Source organism: Colobus angolensis, unplaced genomic scaffold, assembly GCF_000951035.1.
Source record: "Colobus angolensis palliatus isolate OR3802 unplaced genomic scaffold, Cang.pa_1.0 Scaffold15, whole genome shotgun sequence".
Classification (NCBI taxonomy): domain Eukaryota; kingdom Metazoa; phylum Chordata; class Mammalia; order Primates; family Cercopithecidae; genus Colobus; species Colobus angolensis.
The window spans coordinates 6,949,551-6,970,714 of NW_012114599.1; the positions used below are offsets into that span (position 1 = coordinate 6,949,551).

The window sequence follows — 21,164 nt, forward strand, 5'->3', positions numbered from 1 at the left end:
TCAACCAGGGGCGAGTAAGGCAATAATGAAAACCTCATCATGTCTATGATTGTAAAACGGGAATGTAAAACGGGATTGTAAAAAGGAAAATTGGTAGTGGCCAATTTGTGACTGTGGTATACAGAAGATCTGCGTTACTAAGCAATATGGGAGAGATGGGAGAAAGCAAAGAATGCCATGGCTTACTGAGTTCAAGTGCTTCACAAAGGCTAACACTGCGAGGCAGCCTCGTTGGACGGGTAACCAAGATCATCAGGATTATCCAATATTAAACATGAGAGAAAGTGTTGACATGAAATAAATGAAAACAAAGCTATCCCCATATTCAATAGGAACATAAACTAGAAGTAATTTCCTCTAACATGATGAGACGGGAGTTTGTTACTATCAGAATGATTTCCTCCACAGCAGCAGCAGCAGCCCACTGACAAATGTTGTCTTCTGAGTTGTCCTGCCTTCTGATAACTGGGTAGTCATGGAAACTAGCAGTATAAATGAAGAAAGAGTTAAGACACACTTAGAAAGAGGAAACATTTTGATTATTTTATTTTTTAATCTTCAAAATCTTCTGCCATGAGACAGGAATGCATGATAGCAATGGCTCAACTTCTTCACATGAAACACTTGGATTCATTTTCATTCACAAAAGTTTTTCTAAAAACATCTACAATTTCATAACCCCACCCACTTCCAACCATTATCACAGATTTAACTGACCATTAAACAGTAGTTGCCAGCATTAAATAGCTGGAACGCTTCCTGCGTATTAGTAGTGTCTTTTGAAACTACTACCGAAGAGTATCATGATTATAAATCTCATTGTACACGGCAACCCCAAAGGTGACTGATGTTCTCAAAGAAACTCCCTGCGGATCACTGAGAGCTGTATTCCCCAGGTACCTAAAGAAATGCTCTTTCTTCTCCAAGAACTGCCTGTTCATGTCAGTATATTTCTTGCAGGGAGTATAGCACATGCTGATCTGATGGTGTAATCATCACTGCTAATAGGCAGATATATATGCCTGATACTGGCGCGCTCTGATAACTATGTACAGAACATACTGAAAAAAGATGGGTTGCTTGGAATCTCTCTTCTCTTGAAGAGAACTATTTTGAGGTTTTTTAACAGCTGTAAACAAAAGGAAAGATATACAGATACCTATACACATAGAGATCTACACTGAGTATTTTCAACGTGGTGCATATCTTCTTATCTAGAGATACACACAGTGTCTCCACTCGCCCCTTCACACACACCCACACCCTTCCATACAGCGTGTGAATATAAATGTAAATGTCCTTGGGAGTTCACTGGAGTTTTCATATTACCAAATGATGATGAAATACCTGATTTGTATTACTCCTGAGAAGATATTAGAAGGGAATGACAGTTCTGATGCACTTTGGAATGGCACAATCACGTAAACGCCTGCATACTTAAGACTTCTTAACTCATCCAAAGTTTCTAAACATGATTTGACCAAAAAAATAAAAAGTATCAAAACAATGCAGCAAGTTAAAAAATCAAAACACTTTTTTATAATCAAAAGTATCAACAAATATATAGGAAATACATGTTTGTCAGCAATTACTCTTACAATAGGAAACATGTACTGAAAACCATAGCTAGCCAACAGAACTTAAAAAAAAAAAACCTTTCCAATGCATAATACATGCATTGCCCAAAATAGTAGGATAGCCACGTTAGACTTACAAGACTTATAGCAACTCCACCAGAAAAAAAATTGCTAGAGCAAATCTGTTAAGTATGCTGTTGGTAAAAAAATTGCTATGACTGTTATCCACATTTCTGTAAAAAAAGAATTTGCAATTTGCTGAATATCTTATCCCTCATATAATTTGTATAGAAATTACAACAAAACCAATAAATTTCAAGCACCAATAATCTAAACTTATTGTATTTATATTTCTCCTATTATTGAGGGAACAAATTATGATGAAGGCTTAGCTGAAATTAGCCAGGTAATTATTACAGTTTAGTTTTAAAGGCATGTGGTTTTCCTTCCATTCACTTGAATCTCAAACATGTGAGAACATTTAGGCTAGTAAAGGACTCCTTGGAGGAATCCATCATTTCTGAGTATTGAAGGTTTTAATATACATTGAAAGCTCTTTAACAAACCAGTGCTCTCTTAGTTCTAGGATAAAACAGATTTGCACACAAGAAATTAAGGGACCGTTCCTCATTATGACTGAGGAAAGGCAGCACCTCTCTAGTAGACTAAGAGCATGTCTGGACATCCACTGGTAGTGTAAGAAAACGGCATTTTTTTTTAAGAAGGCAACACCATTGCACTTGGCAAAACTGAAGTTTTTCTTAATTAAAAAATTTCCATTACACATTTGGGGTGAGAGGGTATCTCAGTAAGAGTACTTTTTTTTTCTGGTTTCTTTTTCAGGGGGGAAAAAAAGTAGTACAGTCTGAGCCAGTAGATGAGTAACAGTGTTTGTGATGCCTCTGGTTGTTCCTGAAGAAAACATGTTCAGATAACAAGGGGGTTTGTTTTCAAAATCAATGCAGCTGCTGTTTTTGTTTCCAGTATTTACATCACACCACTTACGTATACAGTGATTTGTGAGACATCATTAATGTTTCAGTCTTCTCCTAGTATTAAGTTTGGTTAATTTTCAATAAACACCAAACTAAACCTTTAAGTTGGCTGCATTTGAGAGACTGAAAATAAGACTACTGAAGAAAACAAATCACATGGAAACCAAAATCTCAATCAACAGTGATTCTCCATCACTGCCCATCCTGTTATCTGAACTTTATCACAAAATCACATGCAGCTGAAGGAAAAGAGTAGCACTGAAGCCAGGGTGTTAGGATGAGGGCAAGGGGTCTTGCTGGTCCTCTGGAAGGGTGGCTTCGCCCTGCTTGCTTATCTCATTGGATGGCTCTTCATAAAGAGGCTCACCAAGGTCTCCGCTGCCCCCTTCACTTTCCTCCTCGCTGTGGTCTTCGCTTGGCTCCACAGTTTGTTCCAGGCTGTTCTCCAGAAGTGTGGGAGAACTGCTTATTCTACTTTCCTCTTCAGCTGTCTCATTTAAGGACTGAGAAGGAGGCGGTGTGGGAGTATCAGATTGGATGACACTTTCAGTGGAAGAGACGGGGGCTTTGGTTAGAGTAGTATCCGCTACAGTCTCATTCTGAGGCAAAGATAACTTTTCCACAAGTTTCCACTGAATGATGCTCATGTCTTTTCCACCAGTTGATATCAGGTGACTGTCATTGTGTGTAAAACTGACATTGGTGACATGGCTGCTGTGGGCACTGTACTTGTGGCTGGGAGCCTATATGAAATAAATCAGACAGGAAAATTCAACTCGTTCTTGACAAGCCTGTTTCAGAAACGGAGGTGATACATAAGGGGGGTAAACTCAGCTTGTGAAATGGGCAATCCAATTTAAAGCCAGAAGTCATCGAATCTCAGGAGTAAGACTAGCCGTTATTTCCTTTTATTACCACTTTACGTAAGAGAAACAAAACAGAAGAATTTGACATCTCTGTATTTTCACACTATAGATATGTTAAAAAAAAAAATAGCTAAAAGCCTGTCTCTTCTAGATGTTGGTAGTATACTTGCCAGAGCTTAGTAATTATTCTGAAATGGGTAGGGGAACACTTACTATGTTGGCAGGATTACAGGAGATTTGGGAAACAGTTCCATTAGTTTTATAATGCTGAATATGTGTCCAACAAATAAAATATTTTAAAATATTTAGAGAGGTTTTAAATTGCCAACAAATCAAAATAAAAAGCAACTGGACGATAAATAAACAGGAATAACCCATCATCAGTCGTCATTTCTACAGCTCGCTTCTCCTTAGCCTTAGGAAAGGGGAGAAGACAAGCACCGCCTGGCTGGATGCTCACTGATGGCCCTTATCTCCCTCTGTGCGCTGGAGTAGCATGGAGAGGAATCGGTAACCTACAAATATTTTCTTGCCATTGATGGAGAATCATCCCTGGACAGAAGGCCTTATAACATTAGTTTTTATTAGAGTGAGTTTACCTTTGCTTTGGAGCAGGGATACTGAAACAGATGGACTTTACAAAAGTCATCGGCAACAGCTATCACCTTTCTATTGTGGGATCGCACCAGTGCATTGATATCTGTCCCATCAGATCCTTCTGGCCAGACACCTTTGATATGGAAACACAGGGATGCAGAAAAATTAGCCGAAGAAGTATAACTGTGATGCTACATATGTTTATTTTTAGAATCTGTTTAGCTTTTATCTGTGTTCAAACTCTTAGCTGTTAACATTTCCTTTACAGATTTCTCAGTGGCTCACACTGGTCTTCATTCAAATGAAGTCCTGTCCAAAATCTAACTAATAAAAAATCAAAATAGCCCTAAAATGGAAAACTCAGTGGTACTCAATAGTAACCAGCAGGTGGTGCTAATAATTTATTTTACTTTCAGCTTGACTTACACCTCAGCAATAAGCTCTTCCTTTTTAAAGTTTCTGGATGGAGGGAATCAGTTACTTGTATAGACAAGGTTCAAAAACAAAGCCATAACACTAAGTCTTCAAAGTGTAGTCTAGGTTTTCTTTCAGGGAGGCACCTCAAAGAAAACCTCAGAGAGATTATTTCTTATAGAAAGCATAGGCCATCCACTATAAATTCTATGGGATAGTTTAGCATGCTATCCCATAGAATTTTCCTGGAAAGATTATGTCCCAAAATAAGACACACCAAATTTAATTATTCTGAATCATTATGCAGCACTAATGATCATGTTGAACATAATTTTCACAGACCTCTGTTAGGCTAGACTGAAACTATGGAACATTTAAGGGTTGAGATGTTGGCCACTTGTAGTTGAATGCTACTCCAGAGAACAAATATGTTTTTGGTAAATTTGCTAAAAACAAGTCAAAATACTTTAAAATTGGTCTCTCTTAATAATTTAATAAAGTCTTCATTAAATAACCACAGAAGCTATCAGCTGTGGGTCACTGCTTCATTTTCACCTAGAATAATGAAATTGTTTATGGACAGAATTATTTTGTGTTTAATTTCTTCCTGGCCTATTAGGCTTCCCTATCTTGACAGCACTTGTGTTTTTTGTTTTTTTGTTTTTTTTTTTGAGACGGAGTCTCGCTCTGTCGCCCAGGCTGGAGTGCAGTGGCCAGATCTCAGCTCACTGCAAGCTCCGCCTCCCGGGTTTACGCCATTCTCCTGCCTCAGCCTCCCGAGTAGCTGGGACTACAGGCGCCCGCCACCTTGCCCAGCTAATTTTTTTTATTTTTTAGTAGAGACGGGGTTTCACCGTGTTAGCCAGGATGGTCTCCATCTCCTGACCTCGTGATCCGCCCGTCTCGGCCTCCCAAAGTGCTGGGATTACAGGCTTGAGCCACCGCGCCCGGCCAGCACTTGTGTTTTGAACAATCACCTATAATGGATTATTTTTCTAATGCACATAGCATAAAGAAATGTTCAGATCTATGATCAGGCTGGAGAACTCAATTCTCAGAAGGCAGAGATATATTGTTAGAGAAAATATTGATTTTTGTGCATTGCTTTAGGTATTGGTGCCACATCCATATCCAGTGTTTTAATAACCTGAGCATAACACTTCTTTTTAATTCTTTATAAATAACGCTTTATTATTTTAATTTTTCCATCTATCTTCTCACCCTTTCAGAAGGATACCTGAATACTGAGGAAGGCTTAGAAAACAGTCATAGAGGTCAGATTTCCAGAAATTTACAAAACGTCAGATTAGGAAGAAGTCCCACATAGTTATCTTTATGTAATTCTACTAAAAATGTCTTTGTATTTCAACACGTGGTGTAAGGCAAGTAGACATCCACATGCAAAATAATAATAATATACACTGACAAGGACATGGAGAAACTGGAATCCTCATACACTGCTGGTGGGAATGTAAATGTAGTCACTGTGGAAAACAGTCTGGCAGCTGATCAGAAGAGTAAACATACAGTTACCATTTGACTCAGCAATTCTACTCCTAGGTAGATACCCAAGAGAAATGAAAACATGTCTACACAAAAACCTGCACATGACTGTTCATGGCAGTGGTATTCATAATAGCCAAAAAGTAGGAACACCCCAAGGTCCATCAACAGATGAATGAATTAAGAAAATGTAGTCTATCCATAGAATGGGATATTACTTAGCCATAAAAAAGAGTAAAGTACTGATGCATGCTGTAACATGGATACACCTTGAAAATATTATGCTAAATCACAGAAGCTAGTCTCAATGCATCACATACTGTATGATTCCCCTTATACAAACTATACAGAATAGGCAAATCAATAAAACAGATTAGTAGTTGCTGGGGGGTGGGGTAGAGGATAAGAGAGATGGGGTAACTGTTAATGGGTACAGGGTTTCTTTGTGGGATAATGAAAATGTTATAAAATTAGACCTTGATGGTCACACAACTAAGTATACAAAAACCACTGAATTTTACACTTTATTTATGAGATGGAGTCTCAATCTGTTGCCCTGGCTGGAGTGCAGTGGCACAGTCTCAGCTCACTGCAACCTCTGCCTACCAGGTTCAAGCGATTCTCCTGCCTCAGCCTCCCATGTAGCTGGGATTACAGGTGCACGCCACCACGCCCAGCTAATTTTTGTATTTGTAGCAGAGACAGGGTTTCACCATGTTGGCCAGGCTGGTTTCGAACTCCTGAACTCAGGTGATTTGCCCACCTCGGCCTCCCAAAGTGCTGGGATTACAGGTGTGAGCCACCACACCCAGCCTGAATTTTATACTCTAAATAGGTGAACTGTATGGTATGTATGTCAAGCTACTTAAAAATGCCTTTCCAAATTTAATAACTTCAATTTTCACTTAAAGAAAAACGGGAAGGTAATCTGCACTAATGTGAATTCCTTGTCTTTCATATTGAGGACCAAAAGTGCTGGATTCTGCAAAATACAAATGCCATGTTTGTTCAATTCTAATACATTTTATTTCTCTGAGGCTGACATTAATAGTGATAAAGCTAAAGAACACACAGACTGTTTTTCATTTATAAATTTAAGTAAATATTATATATGAAAAACCCACAAGCCACTTCTTTACAGTTTTTCATTTATAAATTTAAGTAAATATTATATATGAAAAACCCAGAAGCCACTTCTTTACATCAGGTGTCATATCCTTACCAAAGACTTGAAATCCTAGCACACAGGTATATGTCGTCCAATCAATGTCCTTACAATCCGATCGATTCCTGATTAGTTTGCAGCCATTTGGAATGTCCCCTTTAAATTTAGAAACAGGAAGTATAATCATAGTGCTTGTGTACAAATGTATTTGAAAGTGCATCTTGATTCAAACTAGCCACGTTTACTTGTATTTATAATCCATACACTGAAAAACATTAAGACACATTTAAAAAGGAAAAGAAAGTGTTCACTTTAACAGGGTTTATAAAACCACAAACTGTTTCCCATGGGAAGTTTTTTTTTTTCCCTCTCTCTAAAAGGCATAAATGCCCATCCATTATATTCCTCCCTGCCTCCAGGAGAAGTAGTAAATGAAAAACCATTCAGAACAGCATCAATTTGACAGAGTAATTTCTTATTACTACATGTGCCTTCCGTTCTACACTATTACATTAATTCATTACTCTTGGAGAAGTGAACCACATTTGAGATTCTCATTACTTTAGCTCAGTGTAACATATGCTTTGTCAGGTTAAAGAGTCTGGCAAGCATTCTCCGCACAATTCCGATTCCACGTAGCCTGTTCATTAGCACCCCTGTCAGACATGTCTCAGCCCATATATATCTGATCATTCATACTTACAGTACAATATTTCATAGTCTCCCGAGTTAGACATTATATACTTGTTGTCTGGGGACCAGTCAAGGTGTGTGATGTAGCTGGAATGTCCCTAGAAAATAACAGATACATTGTTAGAAAGCATTTGGAGTTCTGAATGATAAACAGTTTAACAGCTAGCCAATACTGTTTTCAAATACACATTTGTTGGAATTTCTAAAGGAGAGGAAGCAGTGTTACACCCTCTAGAACTGAGCAGACTCACAGCAGATCCTCTGCACTTGATACTTGGGAGAAACTTTCCGGCCTATCTAGATACCAGAAACTACTACCTACTACCTGTATCAGACACTTCCAAGAAAGACAGTCTCTCAAACTTGTATCTTACAGGACACTGCAACACGTATCATTACCCTCTGGTCTTATTTCATGTCAGTGGTGTCCTCATGAGAGTGACTCCATTTTTGAGAATGAAATGTTGGTTATAAGTTGTGCATAAGGAATACAGTTTACCTGGGCTACTTCTTAACTCTCCATGGTACAACTCAGAAGCTGAGGAATACAGCACCCATATATGGTCTATGGAGGTATCCTAGAAAAACCATCTCCAAAGAATGTTTTGGGGGAAAATTCACTCAACGCTGTACTCCATCAGAACAGTAGGACTCAATATAATCATCTCATTCCTTAGAACATTCCTTAAGCAGGAAACAATGATCTTTTTCTGCTTAGGTTTTAACACTGTGGGAGTTAAAACAAAAAAACTACGAAACACTAATTTTTGTTGGCTTCACATATGAGCACTTAAGTATTTCCAATAAACTATTTCAGATAAATTAGCAGATCTTATGGTTCACCAAAGCTGACAGAGGCCTGAATTTACTTTTACGTCCTACAGTCTGTGGTGAAACACATTTAATTTCTACTGTGCTTTTTCAATTACTAACTTTATTTTTTTGAGACAGGGTCTCACTCTGTTGCCAAGGCTGGAGTACAATGGCACTATCATGGCTCACTGCAGTCTTGACCTCCCTGGGCTCAAGTGATCCTTCCACTTCTCAGCCTCCTGGATAGCTGGGACTACAGGCACATGCCATCGCTCCTGGCTAATTTTTGTATTTTCTGCAGAGACAGGGTTTCACCACATCGCTGAGGCTGGTCTCGAACGCCTGGGCTCAAGTGATCCTCCAGCCTCAGCCTCCCAAAGTGCTGGGACTACGGCATGAGCCACTGTATCCAGTCAATTACTAGCTTTCTGGTCACATGATTTTCTTCTTTTTCTTTTGAGATAGAGTCTCAATCTGTCACCCAGTCTGGAGAGCAGTGGCGCAAGCTCAGCTCACTGCAACCTCCACCTCCTGGGTTCAAACGATTCTCATGTCTCAGCTTCCTGAGTAGCTGGAATTACAGGTGTGCACCACCATCCCAGCTAGTTTTTTCTATTTTTAGTAGAGACAGGGTTTCGCTCTGTTGGCCAGGTTGGTCTCAAACTCCTGGCCTCAAGTGATCTGCCCACCTCAGCCTCCCAAAGTGCTGGGATTACAGGTGTGAGCCATGGCACCAAGCATTATTTTATTTTTTTTCACCTATTCTTTTCTTCCTCTAAGATTTTTTCTTTTTTAATTGAGACAGGGTCTCACTTGTTCACTCAGGCTGGATGGAGTGCAGTGGCATAATCTTGGCTCACTGCAACCTCCGCCTCCTGGGTTCAAGTGATCCTCCCACCTCAGCCTCCCAAGTAGGTGGGACTATAGGTGCGCACCACCACACCTGACTAATTTTTGTATTTTTTTGGTATAGACGGGGTTTCAACACATTAGCCAGGCTGGTCTTGAATTCCTGACCTGAAGTTATCCACTTGCCCCAGCCTCCCAAAGTGCTGGGATTATAGTGAACCACTGCACCCGGCCAAGATTTTATTTTTTAAGTTAACAAATTCAATGTACCTTAGGGATAGTTTTTAATGATTTACATTAGAGCAATGACTCTAATTCTTTTAGTACCCTTCTGAAGTCTACCAATGTGTCCCCAAACCTTTCTGGAGCCATAATCTCCACCATAGTGCTGTATGGGAAATAAACATATTTAAACAAATTTAAATTATATGAATCTGAGAAGTGAAGCTTTCTGAAATCACTAGAAATTAAGCAGTATATTGGAAAACAGGTTGGGAATCACTTGCTAGGCATACAGGGGACCTACTAACTGAAGAAATCAGTTTTCATAGACAGCAAGATGCACATGGATGTTTGCTATTTTCTGAGTATGGCAGGGTTCATACATCCTTTTCACAGTGCATGTGAGCCTGATGAGCCTGATGGCTGGCTCTGGTGTCTGGGGAAGCCATGCTTCTAAAATTAGAACTTGCTACATGGATGAAGATTTAACAAGACTGGTCATGGCAAAGTACAGGCCTCTGAGAATTTCACCCTAATGTAACAGTATTTAAAAATACTATCTGCATCTTTGTGCAAAGCTTTCAATACCATTAATTAGAAGAGCATCAAAAGCATTGTATATATACATAATATTCATGCAAAAAACATCTGTGTTGGACACAGATTATTTTCACATGGTAAACCAACATAAAAGTATTCTCAAAAGGAGTCTTGAGTAGGAGAAGTCCCCAAATTTAGAAAAGATCTTAGGAAAGTTATTAACTCATATTTAGAAAAGAAAGTATTTTCTGCCTGGCATCGATTCCAATAAATAAGCAAAGAAAAGATGAAATGCAGCTGTTGGGGTCTATGTTACCCTCCCCACAAATCACCTCAGTGTCCTTCCTCTACTCAACTCACAGGCTAATGCAAAGTATATGCACAGCTTAGAAAAACAGCCTCAAACTTTACTCCATGGGCACAAACACAAGTGCAAATTCTAGTATATCTCCTTGAAGACAAACAAGTAGTCTAAGCTGGCCCTTTCATTATTGTCATTAAGTATCCATATGGCGTTACCACAAAAATAAATCCCAAGTGACAAAGTGAAAGAATATGGCTATGAAGAAAAAATTCAGAAATATGTGAGTTAAATCTTTGTCAACTGCATGATGATTATCACCTGAATCAGTGGTTTGCAACTGGTTTAAGATTACCTGGGGAGTTAAAAAACAACCAACCAACTAAGCAACCAAGGTCTCGATTTAGGACCTAACTTTTGTCCATCTAGAGCTATGCTGTTCAGCGGACTTTCTGCAGTGACAAAAAACATCTGTATCAGTGCAGTCCAATGCAGTAGCAACTAGTCCCCTGTGGTTTCTAAGTAACTGAAATGTTGCTGCACTCTCAGGGAACTGAATTGCATTTAATGGTATGAACAGAAAGTTGTGGCTAGTAATTGCCATATTGGAAAATACAGGTAGAGAAGTCTATTCTTTCTCTACTAATTTGAAATACCCCTTTTATTACTTAGTAAACTTCCACAAAAACATAAATCTGTTTCTGGATGCTTTTCTGTTTAATCAGTCTATCTGCTTATTCCCAACCATGATAGCTCTGTGATACGTGGAAAATTTCACATGAACTAGAACTATTTTATTAATCCCATAAATATGGTGAAAATCTAAAGATCATATCAAATTTAGAGACTAGTTTATAGAAAACTTATCTTTATGAGGTTTTTTATTTAGAAACATGCTATGTCTAATTCTTTCAGATCATAGTTATGTCTTTCAGAAATGTTTCACAGCTTCCTGTGCTTTTGTTGCTGTGTTTATTCTCAAAGCATCTAGTTTTTGTTGCTATTGTGAATGCATTTTTTCCCTACATTTCTGATATGCTTTTGCTGATGTGAGGAAAAGTGGTCTTCACCTAGTGAGTGGAGTGTAGTCTGCTAGTTGCCTCTCCAATCCACATTATCCTCCTTCTGTTGAGTGCCCAGCTAGAACACTGTTATTTCCCAGCTCCTCTGAAGTCAGGGGTGGCACAAGTCATTGTGTGGGGCTTCCAGGAAAACTCTGAGAATTGACTTAGTGGAAGGAGTGCCCTTTTTTTGTCCCTTGCTCTAATCCCTTCTGCTTGGAAGTAGGATGTGATGGCTGGATTTCCAGCAGCGTGTTATGATGTTGAGGATGGAAGCAATGGAAGCAACATACTAATAAATGACGTAGAAAGAAAGGATCCCAGGTCTTGATGGCTTCTTTTAAATGAGACCGTATCGCTAATGTGTTCAAGTGAAAAACTATACTTTTTTTTTTTTTTGAGATGGAGTCTCGCTCTGTCACCCAGGCTGGAGTGCAGTGGTGCGATCTCAGCTCACTGCAAGCTCCGCCTTACGGGTTCACACCATTCTCCTGCCTCAGCCTCCTGAGTAGCTGGGACTACAGGCACCCGCCACCATGCCCAGCTAATTTTTTGTATTTTTAGTAGAGACGGGGTTTCACCATGTTAGCCAGGATGGTCTCAATCTCCTCTCCTCATGATCCACCCGCCTCAGCCTCCCAAAGTGCTGGGATTACAGGCATGAGCCATGGCGCCCGGCGTGGTTACTCCACATAATTCTTAACTTTCACAGTGATACCGAATTCTATTACCTTATGAAATCCTGCTTAATTTCAGGGTTTATTACTCTTTTTTTCCCTCTTTTTGATGTGTATTTCCAATTAACAAAATCCTGGCAAAAAGCAAACTTAACTTTTACCAGCACTTCTTGCCTACTGAAACAGATTTTGTAATGCTTTTTAGGATATCATTGCAACTTAAATATACTACATCTCCTGGGTTAAGATATTCGAGTAACAGTGTTAAAGGGTACACAGGAATTTGAGTCAAGCAGAAAGCCATTATGTTGACACTCAGGTACATAATAAAATAACCTTAATATTCCACTGAAAACTGAATAGAAACTTCAGGTCAATCAAGACACTTAAAATCTTTCAAAGAAAATACACAATGCTCATAATTGTAAAACTATTTTTGAATTTTAATAGATTACTATTAAATCCTGAAAAATACCCGTAGATACAACCCAGGCTCATCTAATCATGGAAAACAATGCTGTTAATAATAATAATACCTAATATTTACTAAGTACCTTGCATACATCATCACATCTGAATCTCATAGCAACCTTAATGAGGATGTCCTCTTACGAGGTGAGATGGTTAGGATGCATAGATAGGTTAAGTAACTTTTCTGAAGTTACTTAACAAAGAATTGGTGTACCAGGGTTCAAAACTAGGTCAGATGATTCTGGAGCACATTAAGCACGGCTTTTTTTTTTTTTTTTTTTAAATACAGACAGGGTCTTAGTTAGTTGCCCAGGCTGGTGTCAAACTCCTAGATTCCAGTGATCCTGCCACCTTGGCCTCCCAAAGTGCTGGGATTACAGGTGTGAGTCACCTCACCTGGCCTAAGCACAGCATTTAAGTCAGGCTTATCTTTTACTCATTAGGAGTTAGAATGTTTACTTGCACTGCATCTATTTTTGTACTGTTTTTGAAGTGACAGAGACTGTGTAACATTAAAAGTAAATAAATGCAAGCATTAGAAATGGGAGAGAAAAAGGAAGTGACAGGGTATGTGAAAAAACATGAAGCCAAAAGTGCTCTTGGCTAGGCTCTTCTTGTATGATGTTGAGGTTTTCCGGGTTCCTAAGGTTTGATGAGACACATCAAATTTTCAACTCAGTCTTTATCATCCTTGGAGACTAGTATACTCATATGTTTATACTGTGAGGTAACCAGATTAATCAAGATTAGCTTGATCACAGAGGTTAGAATACAAAACAAAGGGTAAGTGATAAATGAGCTTTTGGTACAGTTGCCTTACTTTCTTATTCATCAAATTAAGGTGGTGACTAGATAACAGTCTCTTCTATCCTTTAAAAATGGGAAAAATGATTCTAACTGTAAATTGTATAGTCCTTTTGTGATCAGACTTAATATTTTAAAAGAACACACAGAAGAAGGAATCCAGGATAAATCTCCAAATTTACAGTTTATCTGAAGTTTTTTGAAATACCAAAATTTTAAGCACATCAACTTCAGAAAGATTGTAAAAGGTATTTGGAGACAGTAGAAAATGGAAATAAGTTTCTGTGACTGGAAGAGTAAAGTTCTGTGAGTTTGTGGAAACTCCAGTGGATGTCCTCTAGTTTGGAACCTCTGAATGTCTAACTTTAGAATTAACAATAAAATAAATCAAAGCAGAAAGAGGCAAAGAGTCATAATGGCTCTAAGCTTGGCAAGCCTAGAGTATAAGCTGATTAAAGGGAGGAGTCTATCCAAAGAAAGTATTAGTCCGCTGAGTTGGCACTAGTGTGGTCAGCAATGAAAGAGGAGTCACAGAGACAATGTGTCCTGTGTTTAGGGTGGTGAGACCTGAACTGAGATCAGGTCCAGGAGATCCCTGCTCTACTGTGGGTGTAAGCACTGGATTTGCTCACTTTCTGACTCTACTCTTGCTTCACATGTACTTTCCCTAAAGGAAAGGACTGCATTGGCTGGAGGATGCTCATGTCCTGTCCCCTTGGCATATTGTATGAATACACTAGTATTCTTCTTTTTTTTTTTTTTGAGTCAGGGTCTGGCTCTCACATCCAGGCTAGAGTGCAGTGGCATCATCATGGCTCACTGCAACCTTGACCTCCACGGCTCTAGTGATCCTCCTATCTCAGCATTCTGAGTAGCTGGGACTACAGTGCATGCCACCACACCCAGCTTACGTGTATGTGTAAAGACAGAGTCTCATTATGTTGTTGCCCAGGCTGGATGTGAACTCCTGGGCTCAAGTGATCTGCCCCTTCAGTCTCCTGAAGTGCTGGGTTACAGGCATGCGCTACCATGCCTGGCCTAAACTAGCATTCTGATTAAAAGATGCTTTCCTGAGACTTGCTTGCTTATAGAGAGATAACTTGGTTGGCCAGGGAAAACTAGGATTTAGTGTCCTTACCAGTTCTAGTTTGTATTGTAAATTGACATTTTATAAACTTGCTTTGGAAAACTTGGTTGATGTAAGTCCGTATCTCTAAAATGGATCTTGTTTCTTAGCTTATGAAGTTGAGAGCAAGGTCCTGGACTATAATGATGTCATCATTCATTAAGGGACCCATGCATCACCTAGCTGCCCTCTACCAAGAAGTGCTGTTTCACATCTTTGGGTATCAGCCATCTTTTCAACTGACGTTTCCACATATCGAAAAGCTACTGTGAAGAGGGACTCCAAATGCATGTAACTTATAATTTGTTAGACTGTAAAAGATTTACTTTATTATTTTTATTAGAGACATTTGTAATTTAGACATAGTTTATTACTGACACTTCCTAAAGCTCTAAGCTTACTGTGCTTCTGCAGCTATAAGTCACCTAAATGCTGAGTAGTAATAGGAAAATTACTAGAAATAGAAAATAGCATTTGTATTTGGAACTCTGAGAGTAGATCTAGTTGTTATATTTTTAAAAGACCTCATCTTTACAACAATGCTATAAAGTAGGAATTATCATAAACTCCAGTTTTAAGATAGTAAAATTAAAACTCTGAGAAGTTAACTTGCCTAAAGTCACAAACTAGTAAGCAGCAGAGACAGTGTTGACCCAGTTTTGCCTGTCCTATGTAACAGCAGACACTAGATAAAAGCAGGGGACTGACTATAAGACCAGCTGATGGAAACAAGCAACAAGAACTGACAGCTAGAAGCAAAGCACAAAACAGAAGATAATTAGGAACGCAGAATAGTTGAAACTTTCATTACAACCTCAAACAGCACTGCAAACTTTAACAGCTCCTATGGGTATCTCAAAATAATACTTTCTTCAAACGCTTCAAAGAACTGCCTAACTGGATTAGGACAAATCTCATGCATTTGATAAACTTGCCATCTCTCAATACTTCCAAGGTCATTCTGATTATTTAATGTCACAAATTGCTGTCTCTTCTGGATCAGCTGTACAGTAAAATAAGATACGTAATGAAAAACCTGAGGCATTACTGTACAGTGGAAAGTCTGCTTTACTAAGAGTTAGTAAGAATTGTGTTCAAGTAAGAATTGTGTTCAAGTCCTTGATCTGCCGTTATGTCAAGATAACATCAATGACAAGTCATTAATCTTCTCGGAAAAGTGGGCTAAGTGCTACAGGGCTACCTACAAAATCTTGATTCTACAAGATTAAGTCATATTTGATATACTGTTTATTAAGGTATGGACTTTAAAAAAAAAAAAGGTTGAGATTACAAGCCAGCCAGGTGCAGCAGCTCATGCCTAATCTCATCACTTTGGGAGGCTGAGGTGGGAGGACTGCTTGAGGCCAGGAGTTCGAGACCAGCCTGGACAACATAGGGAGATCTCATCTCTATGAAAAATAAAAAAAGTGAGCTGAGAAAGATGGCACGCACCTATGGTGCCAGCTACTCAGGAGGGTGAGGCAGGAGAATTTTTTCAGCCCAGGAGTTTGAGGCACTGCACTCCAGCCTGGATGACAGAGTAAGACCCTGTCTCAAAAAGTGAAAACAAAATTCAAAAAACAGAAAACAAAACAAAACAAACAACAACAACAAAAAAATTGGGGGCTGGTAGGGTAAACTTCAGTGATCTGAAAATTTCTTCTGGTGGAATATCTCATTTAATCATGTTGTATACTATTCCATATGACAAACATTAAGTTGATAAAAGATAGATTTAAATAAATTAATGGATAATGATTCATTATTGTCAAGGCAAACAAAATATTTTGGACAAATTCTAAACTCTGAAGTTGCTTGTAGACTAGTTTGCAAATGTACTGGTTTTAATATATGGTATAAAATATGCAAAAAGGCAAATAAGTCTGCTTCCTCAAATAGTACATGGCCTAGTTTTTGCTTAAATATAATAAGCAAAATAAATATCAGACCCATATTGAAGTTTATTTTGCTTATTACAAGATGTATATGCTTCTAAAAACTAATTATTTCATCTATTTCCCTAAAATGAATTGTTTTGTGATAAAGACTGTTAAAGAATTCAAATTCAGGTAGTCTGGCCCAGAGTCTGTCCTCTTAACCACTATGCTACACTGCCTACTTTTCTCTTCCTGGCCTGAGCTGGACTGTACTTCTTGAGGACAAAGGAACACATGTTGTACATATTCCTGGTACCTAAGCCATTTTCGTTTGCTAGGGGAATACCTGCCATACATTCAGTACTTGTCATGCTTATAGAAATTTAATCCAATTTTCATCCTATAATTATAGCCCAATGAAGGCAGAAGTAGGCAACAAATTACAGGAAACATCCTTCTGTTAATTCTCTTAAACGCAAATATCCATGTACATTCTTTTATTTTTAGTGGAAGAGAGGTGATATATGATGTTAAGATTAAACATGAGATGTTCTTTTATCTCTGACTCATTCAGTTTTCAAAAAGTGTTATTCTAAAGGTTTCCTACGGAAATAGCTTTAAGAAACTGTCTTAAAACTAGTCAAAGAGTGACAAATATTACACCCCCATCAAAAGGAGACGTCTTTTTAGAGCACACAGGGAACGCTAATGTTCTGCTGTCAGGTATTACCAGTCTCAGTTTTCGAAGACAGAGATTAAAGCAGCTAACGACAGGAAACAACACATACATCGATGTAAACATTTGTTTTTAATAGAAGTAAAATTTCCCAATAATTTTACAACTTGTTTTACTTCACTACTTACAGTGCACCTTCCGTATCTGCTATATTTTCTTCCATTTTCAGAGACTACATAGAGGTAAATAAAGTTGTCATGAGATCCTACAGCCAGGAAGGTACCATCTAGAATGAAATAGGCCAGTGTTGACTAGAGAAATATACTGATAAATTTATTTACTGTTATTTTACTGGATCTACCCTAAATGACATATTTTACAAATGCTGTTAAATCTCATCAATTTAACTGTTATTTGGATGAATTTAACTGTTACTGATGAATGAATCCTATCCACTAAATACATTTGAAAAATAAATGGTCATCCAGTCTAATACACAATCCCTTCTTGGAGATGCTTACAGGCCTTGGACTCTAGGCCTCATCTTCTAGTTAAAAACCAGCTCCAGAGAGGTTATTCTGCCTTCTTGGGTGGAAGGGTACAGGGTTTACATGGAAGGCTGAGCGGACGGCTGCTTAGTTCAGCTAGCATATATGATCTGTCCAATTACAGAGCAGGTGCTCTTGGGAAGAGACCATTTTCCTTTCTTTTGTGGTGTCCTTCCCTGTACCCACCACAGCGCTAAGCACGTAACAAATGGTCAATAAAGTCCATGTCACCTCTGGAGTTCGAGAGCTTTATTTGCAGTGGTTATTTGCTACTACAACACTAAAAAACAATAAAACGTAACAAAACAAACCCCAGAAAAATGTTAAAATTTTTGTGCTTCAAGAGGACTCTTTTCAGGCTCATAAAGTACATACTTTTCCTTCCTTGTTCAATTTAAAGACTACTACTCTGTGATTCCTTTGAAACAACTGAGCAGGAATCAAAAAGATTCTCTGGATCCCGTGCTAATGCAACAACTATTGGCGTATATTTTCAAATAAAGAAAATGTCAGACTAACTCCAGGGAAGAATGGTATAAATCAAAGCCACATTAATAAAAGGAAAAGGTAATTGGGGTATTATCATAGAAACTTAATATTGTCAATAAAGTACAAATAATTACTCTCAAGTAGGCTAAAGGAATAGATCAAATTCTTATAGAGAATTGCTAAGTATTTAATTAACAAACCAATCATTACTATGTAACCAAAACAATGCACTAGATTCTAAAGGACTTGAAGGGCCTATAAAATTTGTGTATTTTTAATTTCTCTGTAATTTCTTTTATATTCTCTTATAAAAAAAGAAAAGGTTGCCAACCAGATGTGACATTTAGCCTACTACCTATTGAAAAGTCTAAAGTATGCGTAGTTCCGGAAAAAGGGGATTTGACCGCACTTTATTCTGTTTTCAATTGCAAATGCAGCTGTAGTAATCCATTTTAAATTTGATGATTCAGAATGTTGTTTAACTTGAGCAGATCTTTTGCAGTTTCTGGCAGCAGAATTTAATTTAATGTTGGGGGAAACAGATTTAATACTTAACAACTCTAACGAGAGAAAAAAGTAGTCAGCCTTATCAGAAGTAAAAGTATGCAATTGCAGTGAAGTGCTGTGAATGCCAGGCTTGGGAGGTGGGAGGAAATCTGCCTACCTATTGAGTAGCGCATCACAGAGAGCTGTTCATTCCCGTCTGTGTGGATAGAAACTAGATCTCTGGTTTCTGCATCCAGAACAAACCACCTGTTAAGAAGTAAAAACCAAAATTTTCTTCAGATATTAGCATTTATAGAAAATAAAAGTTGTTTTCTTTTTTTTTTGAGGCAGAGTCTTGCTTTGTCATAAGGCTGGTGTGCATGGAGTGATCCTAGCTCACCACAACGGCCTTGAACTTCCAGGCTCACACCATCCTCCTACACCTTAGCCTCCTGAGTTGCTGGGACTACAGGTGCATGCCACCATAACTGGCTAATTTTTAATTTCTTTTTTGTTTAGAGATGGGGTCTTACTATGTTATCCAGGCTGGCCTTAAACTCCCACCTCAGCCTCCCAAATGAATGAGATTACAGGCATGTGCCACTGTGCCCAGACAGATCTATTTTTTTAATTTTAAGAATTTTTAATAATGGTCCTTAAGTATGACATGTTTTCTTCTTCTAATGAAGGATAAATTCATTTAGCAAAATGCTGCTAGATAAAACATACATAAATATACATGGGCCTAGACATATTCTCATTTCTATTTGGGTATTCATTGACTGCCATTCCTGTCTCTTTGCTAGGCACTGTTTAAATATAAAACAGAAATACAGGATCAGTGTTCTTGAAGAAGACACTAAGTTGGGAGAAAGGAAATGAGTCAACTGAAACAAAGAATAAAGAAATGCCAACCTCAGTGATGGTGACTCAATATAATAGAGGAACTCATAGGAGGAAAATGAATGATAGCAAACAGAAAAACATCCTTAGGGAAGATGTAAGATGTGGGTTGAGCTGAACACTGAGGGAATGTTCACACATTTTAGGCAGGAGGAACAGGAGCTGTATAGTTAGGGAGGTGGGAAAAACCATGGACAATATGAAGGTGGGAGGGAACAGTAGCAAGTCATTCATTTGGTGTGATTCAAAAGAACCAGCAGGGAGCACTCTCCTCCCCGAGACCTCCAACTCTTGCACAGGGAAGCCCTAAATTCTTTGAAAGAGATATTTTTTCATTCACATTTACAGGAAAAGTCAAAATGCAAATGCCTCTTGAGAGGTAAAACAATGACTTAAATCCAACTACATTATAAATCTCTATTATTAGACCTTTTTTTCCTAAAAGTATTTGAAGGAAAGGATGGGTACTTCAGAAGAGTATGGTGAAACCAGGGATATAAAGCAAAGATGGGAACCGTGGACAGGCAGACTTAAGGCTGCACAAGAGAGAGGATGGCAGCATGCACAGCCAGTTGGAAGAATTCAGAGTTGAGTACTGCCCAGATTAGAGTAGGCACTAAATATCTTCAGAATGAATAAGTGAATAAATTAAAAGTAAGTCTTGAACATGTCAAAAGCCAAATTTTAGCAAGAGGTATTTAATAGTAGTGCAGTGTGCAGGAAGAAAATGGATGGGATGGAACGAACAGGACAAGACTAGAAAAACAAAATCACTACTTATTGGCCTTTAAACTCAAGTATTCACATATAAATTATTTCTCTTACCTGAGTAGATGACAGAATTTACAAATTAGGTTAGCTGCCTAAAAGTTTCAACCCATAGCTTACAAGTTACTAAAAATTCATTCATGAACTGAACAGGGCAAAAAAAGCAGCAAGTTTTTTTTCTTTTTGAGACGGAAGCTTGCTTTCGTCCCCAGGCTGCAGTGCAGTGGCACCATCTTGACTCACTGCAACCTTCGCCTCCTGGGTTCAAGCGATTCTCATGCCTCACTCTCCCGAATAGCTCGGATTACAGGTGTGCGCCACCACGCCCAGCTAATTTTTGTATTTTTAGTAGGGATGGAATTTTATTTTGTGAAAATAATTTCTTTCTGGGTTAAAAATTGTTCTGAAATTAGACTGTGAGGATAGCTGCACAACCCTGTGAACCTACTGAATTATATATCTTAAATCAGTGAATTTTATAGTATATGAATTTCTTTTATTTCTTTTTTGGGGGGGTATGTGAATTATATCTCAACAAAGCTGTTAAAAAGAATCCTTTCTATGTGAGCATTAACTTCTTTTTGTTTTGAGACAGTGCCCAGGCTGGAGTGCAATGGCGTGATCTCAGTTCACTGCAACCTCTGCCTCCTGGTATCAAGCAATCCTCCTGCCCCAGCCTCCCGAGTAGCAGGGACTACAGGTGCACACACCACCACACCTGGCTAATTAAAAAATTTTTTTTG

At 38.4% G+C, this 21,164-nt stretch overlaps 1 protein-coding gene across 2 annotated transcripts in view; it reads right to left on the bottom strand.

Annotated features, from left to right (window-relative positions):
* Positions 1-517: 517 nt before the first annotated feature.
* EML4 (echinoderm microtubule associated protein like 4) overlaps positions 518-21,164 on the bottom strand; it is a 170,621-nt gene continuing 149,974 nt past the window's right edge. For both annotated transcript variants that reach the window (XM_011935921.1, XM_011935923.1), the window contains 6 exons: positions 18,929-19,017; positions 17,416-17,513; positions 7,821-7,908; positions 7,175-7,273; positions 4,038-4,168; positions 518-3,315 (listed from right to left, as the gene is read on the bottom strand). In XM_011935921.1, coding sequence (XP_011791311.1) covers positions 2,845-3,315; positions 4,038-4,168; positions 7,175-7,273; positions 7,821-7,908; positions 17,416-17,513; positions 18,929-19,017 — 976 coding nt within the window. In that variant the 3' untranslated portion in view covers positions 518-2,844. The remainder of the gene's footprint in view (positions 3,316-4,037; positions 4,169-7,174; positions 7,274-7,820; positions 7,909-17,415; positions 17,514-18,928; positions 19,018-21,164) is intronic.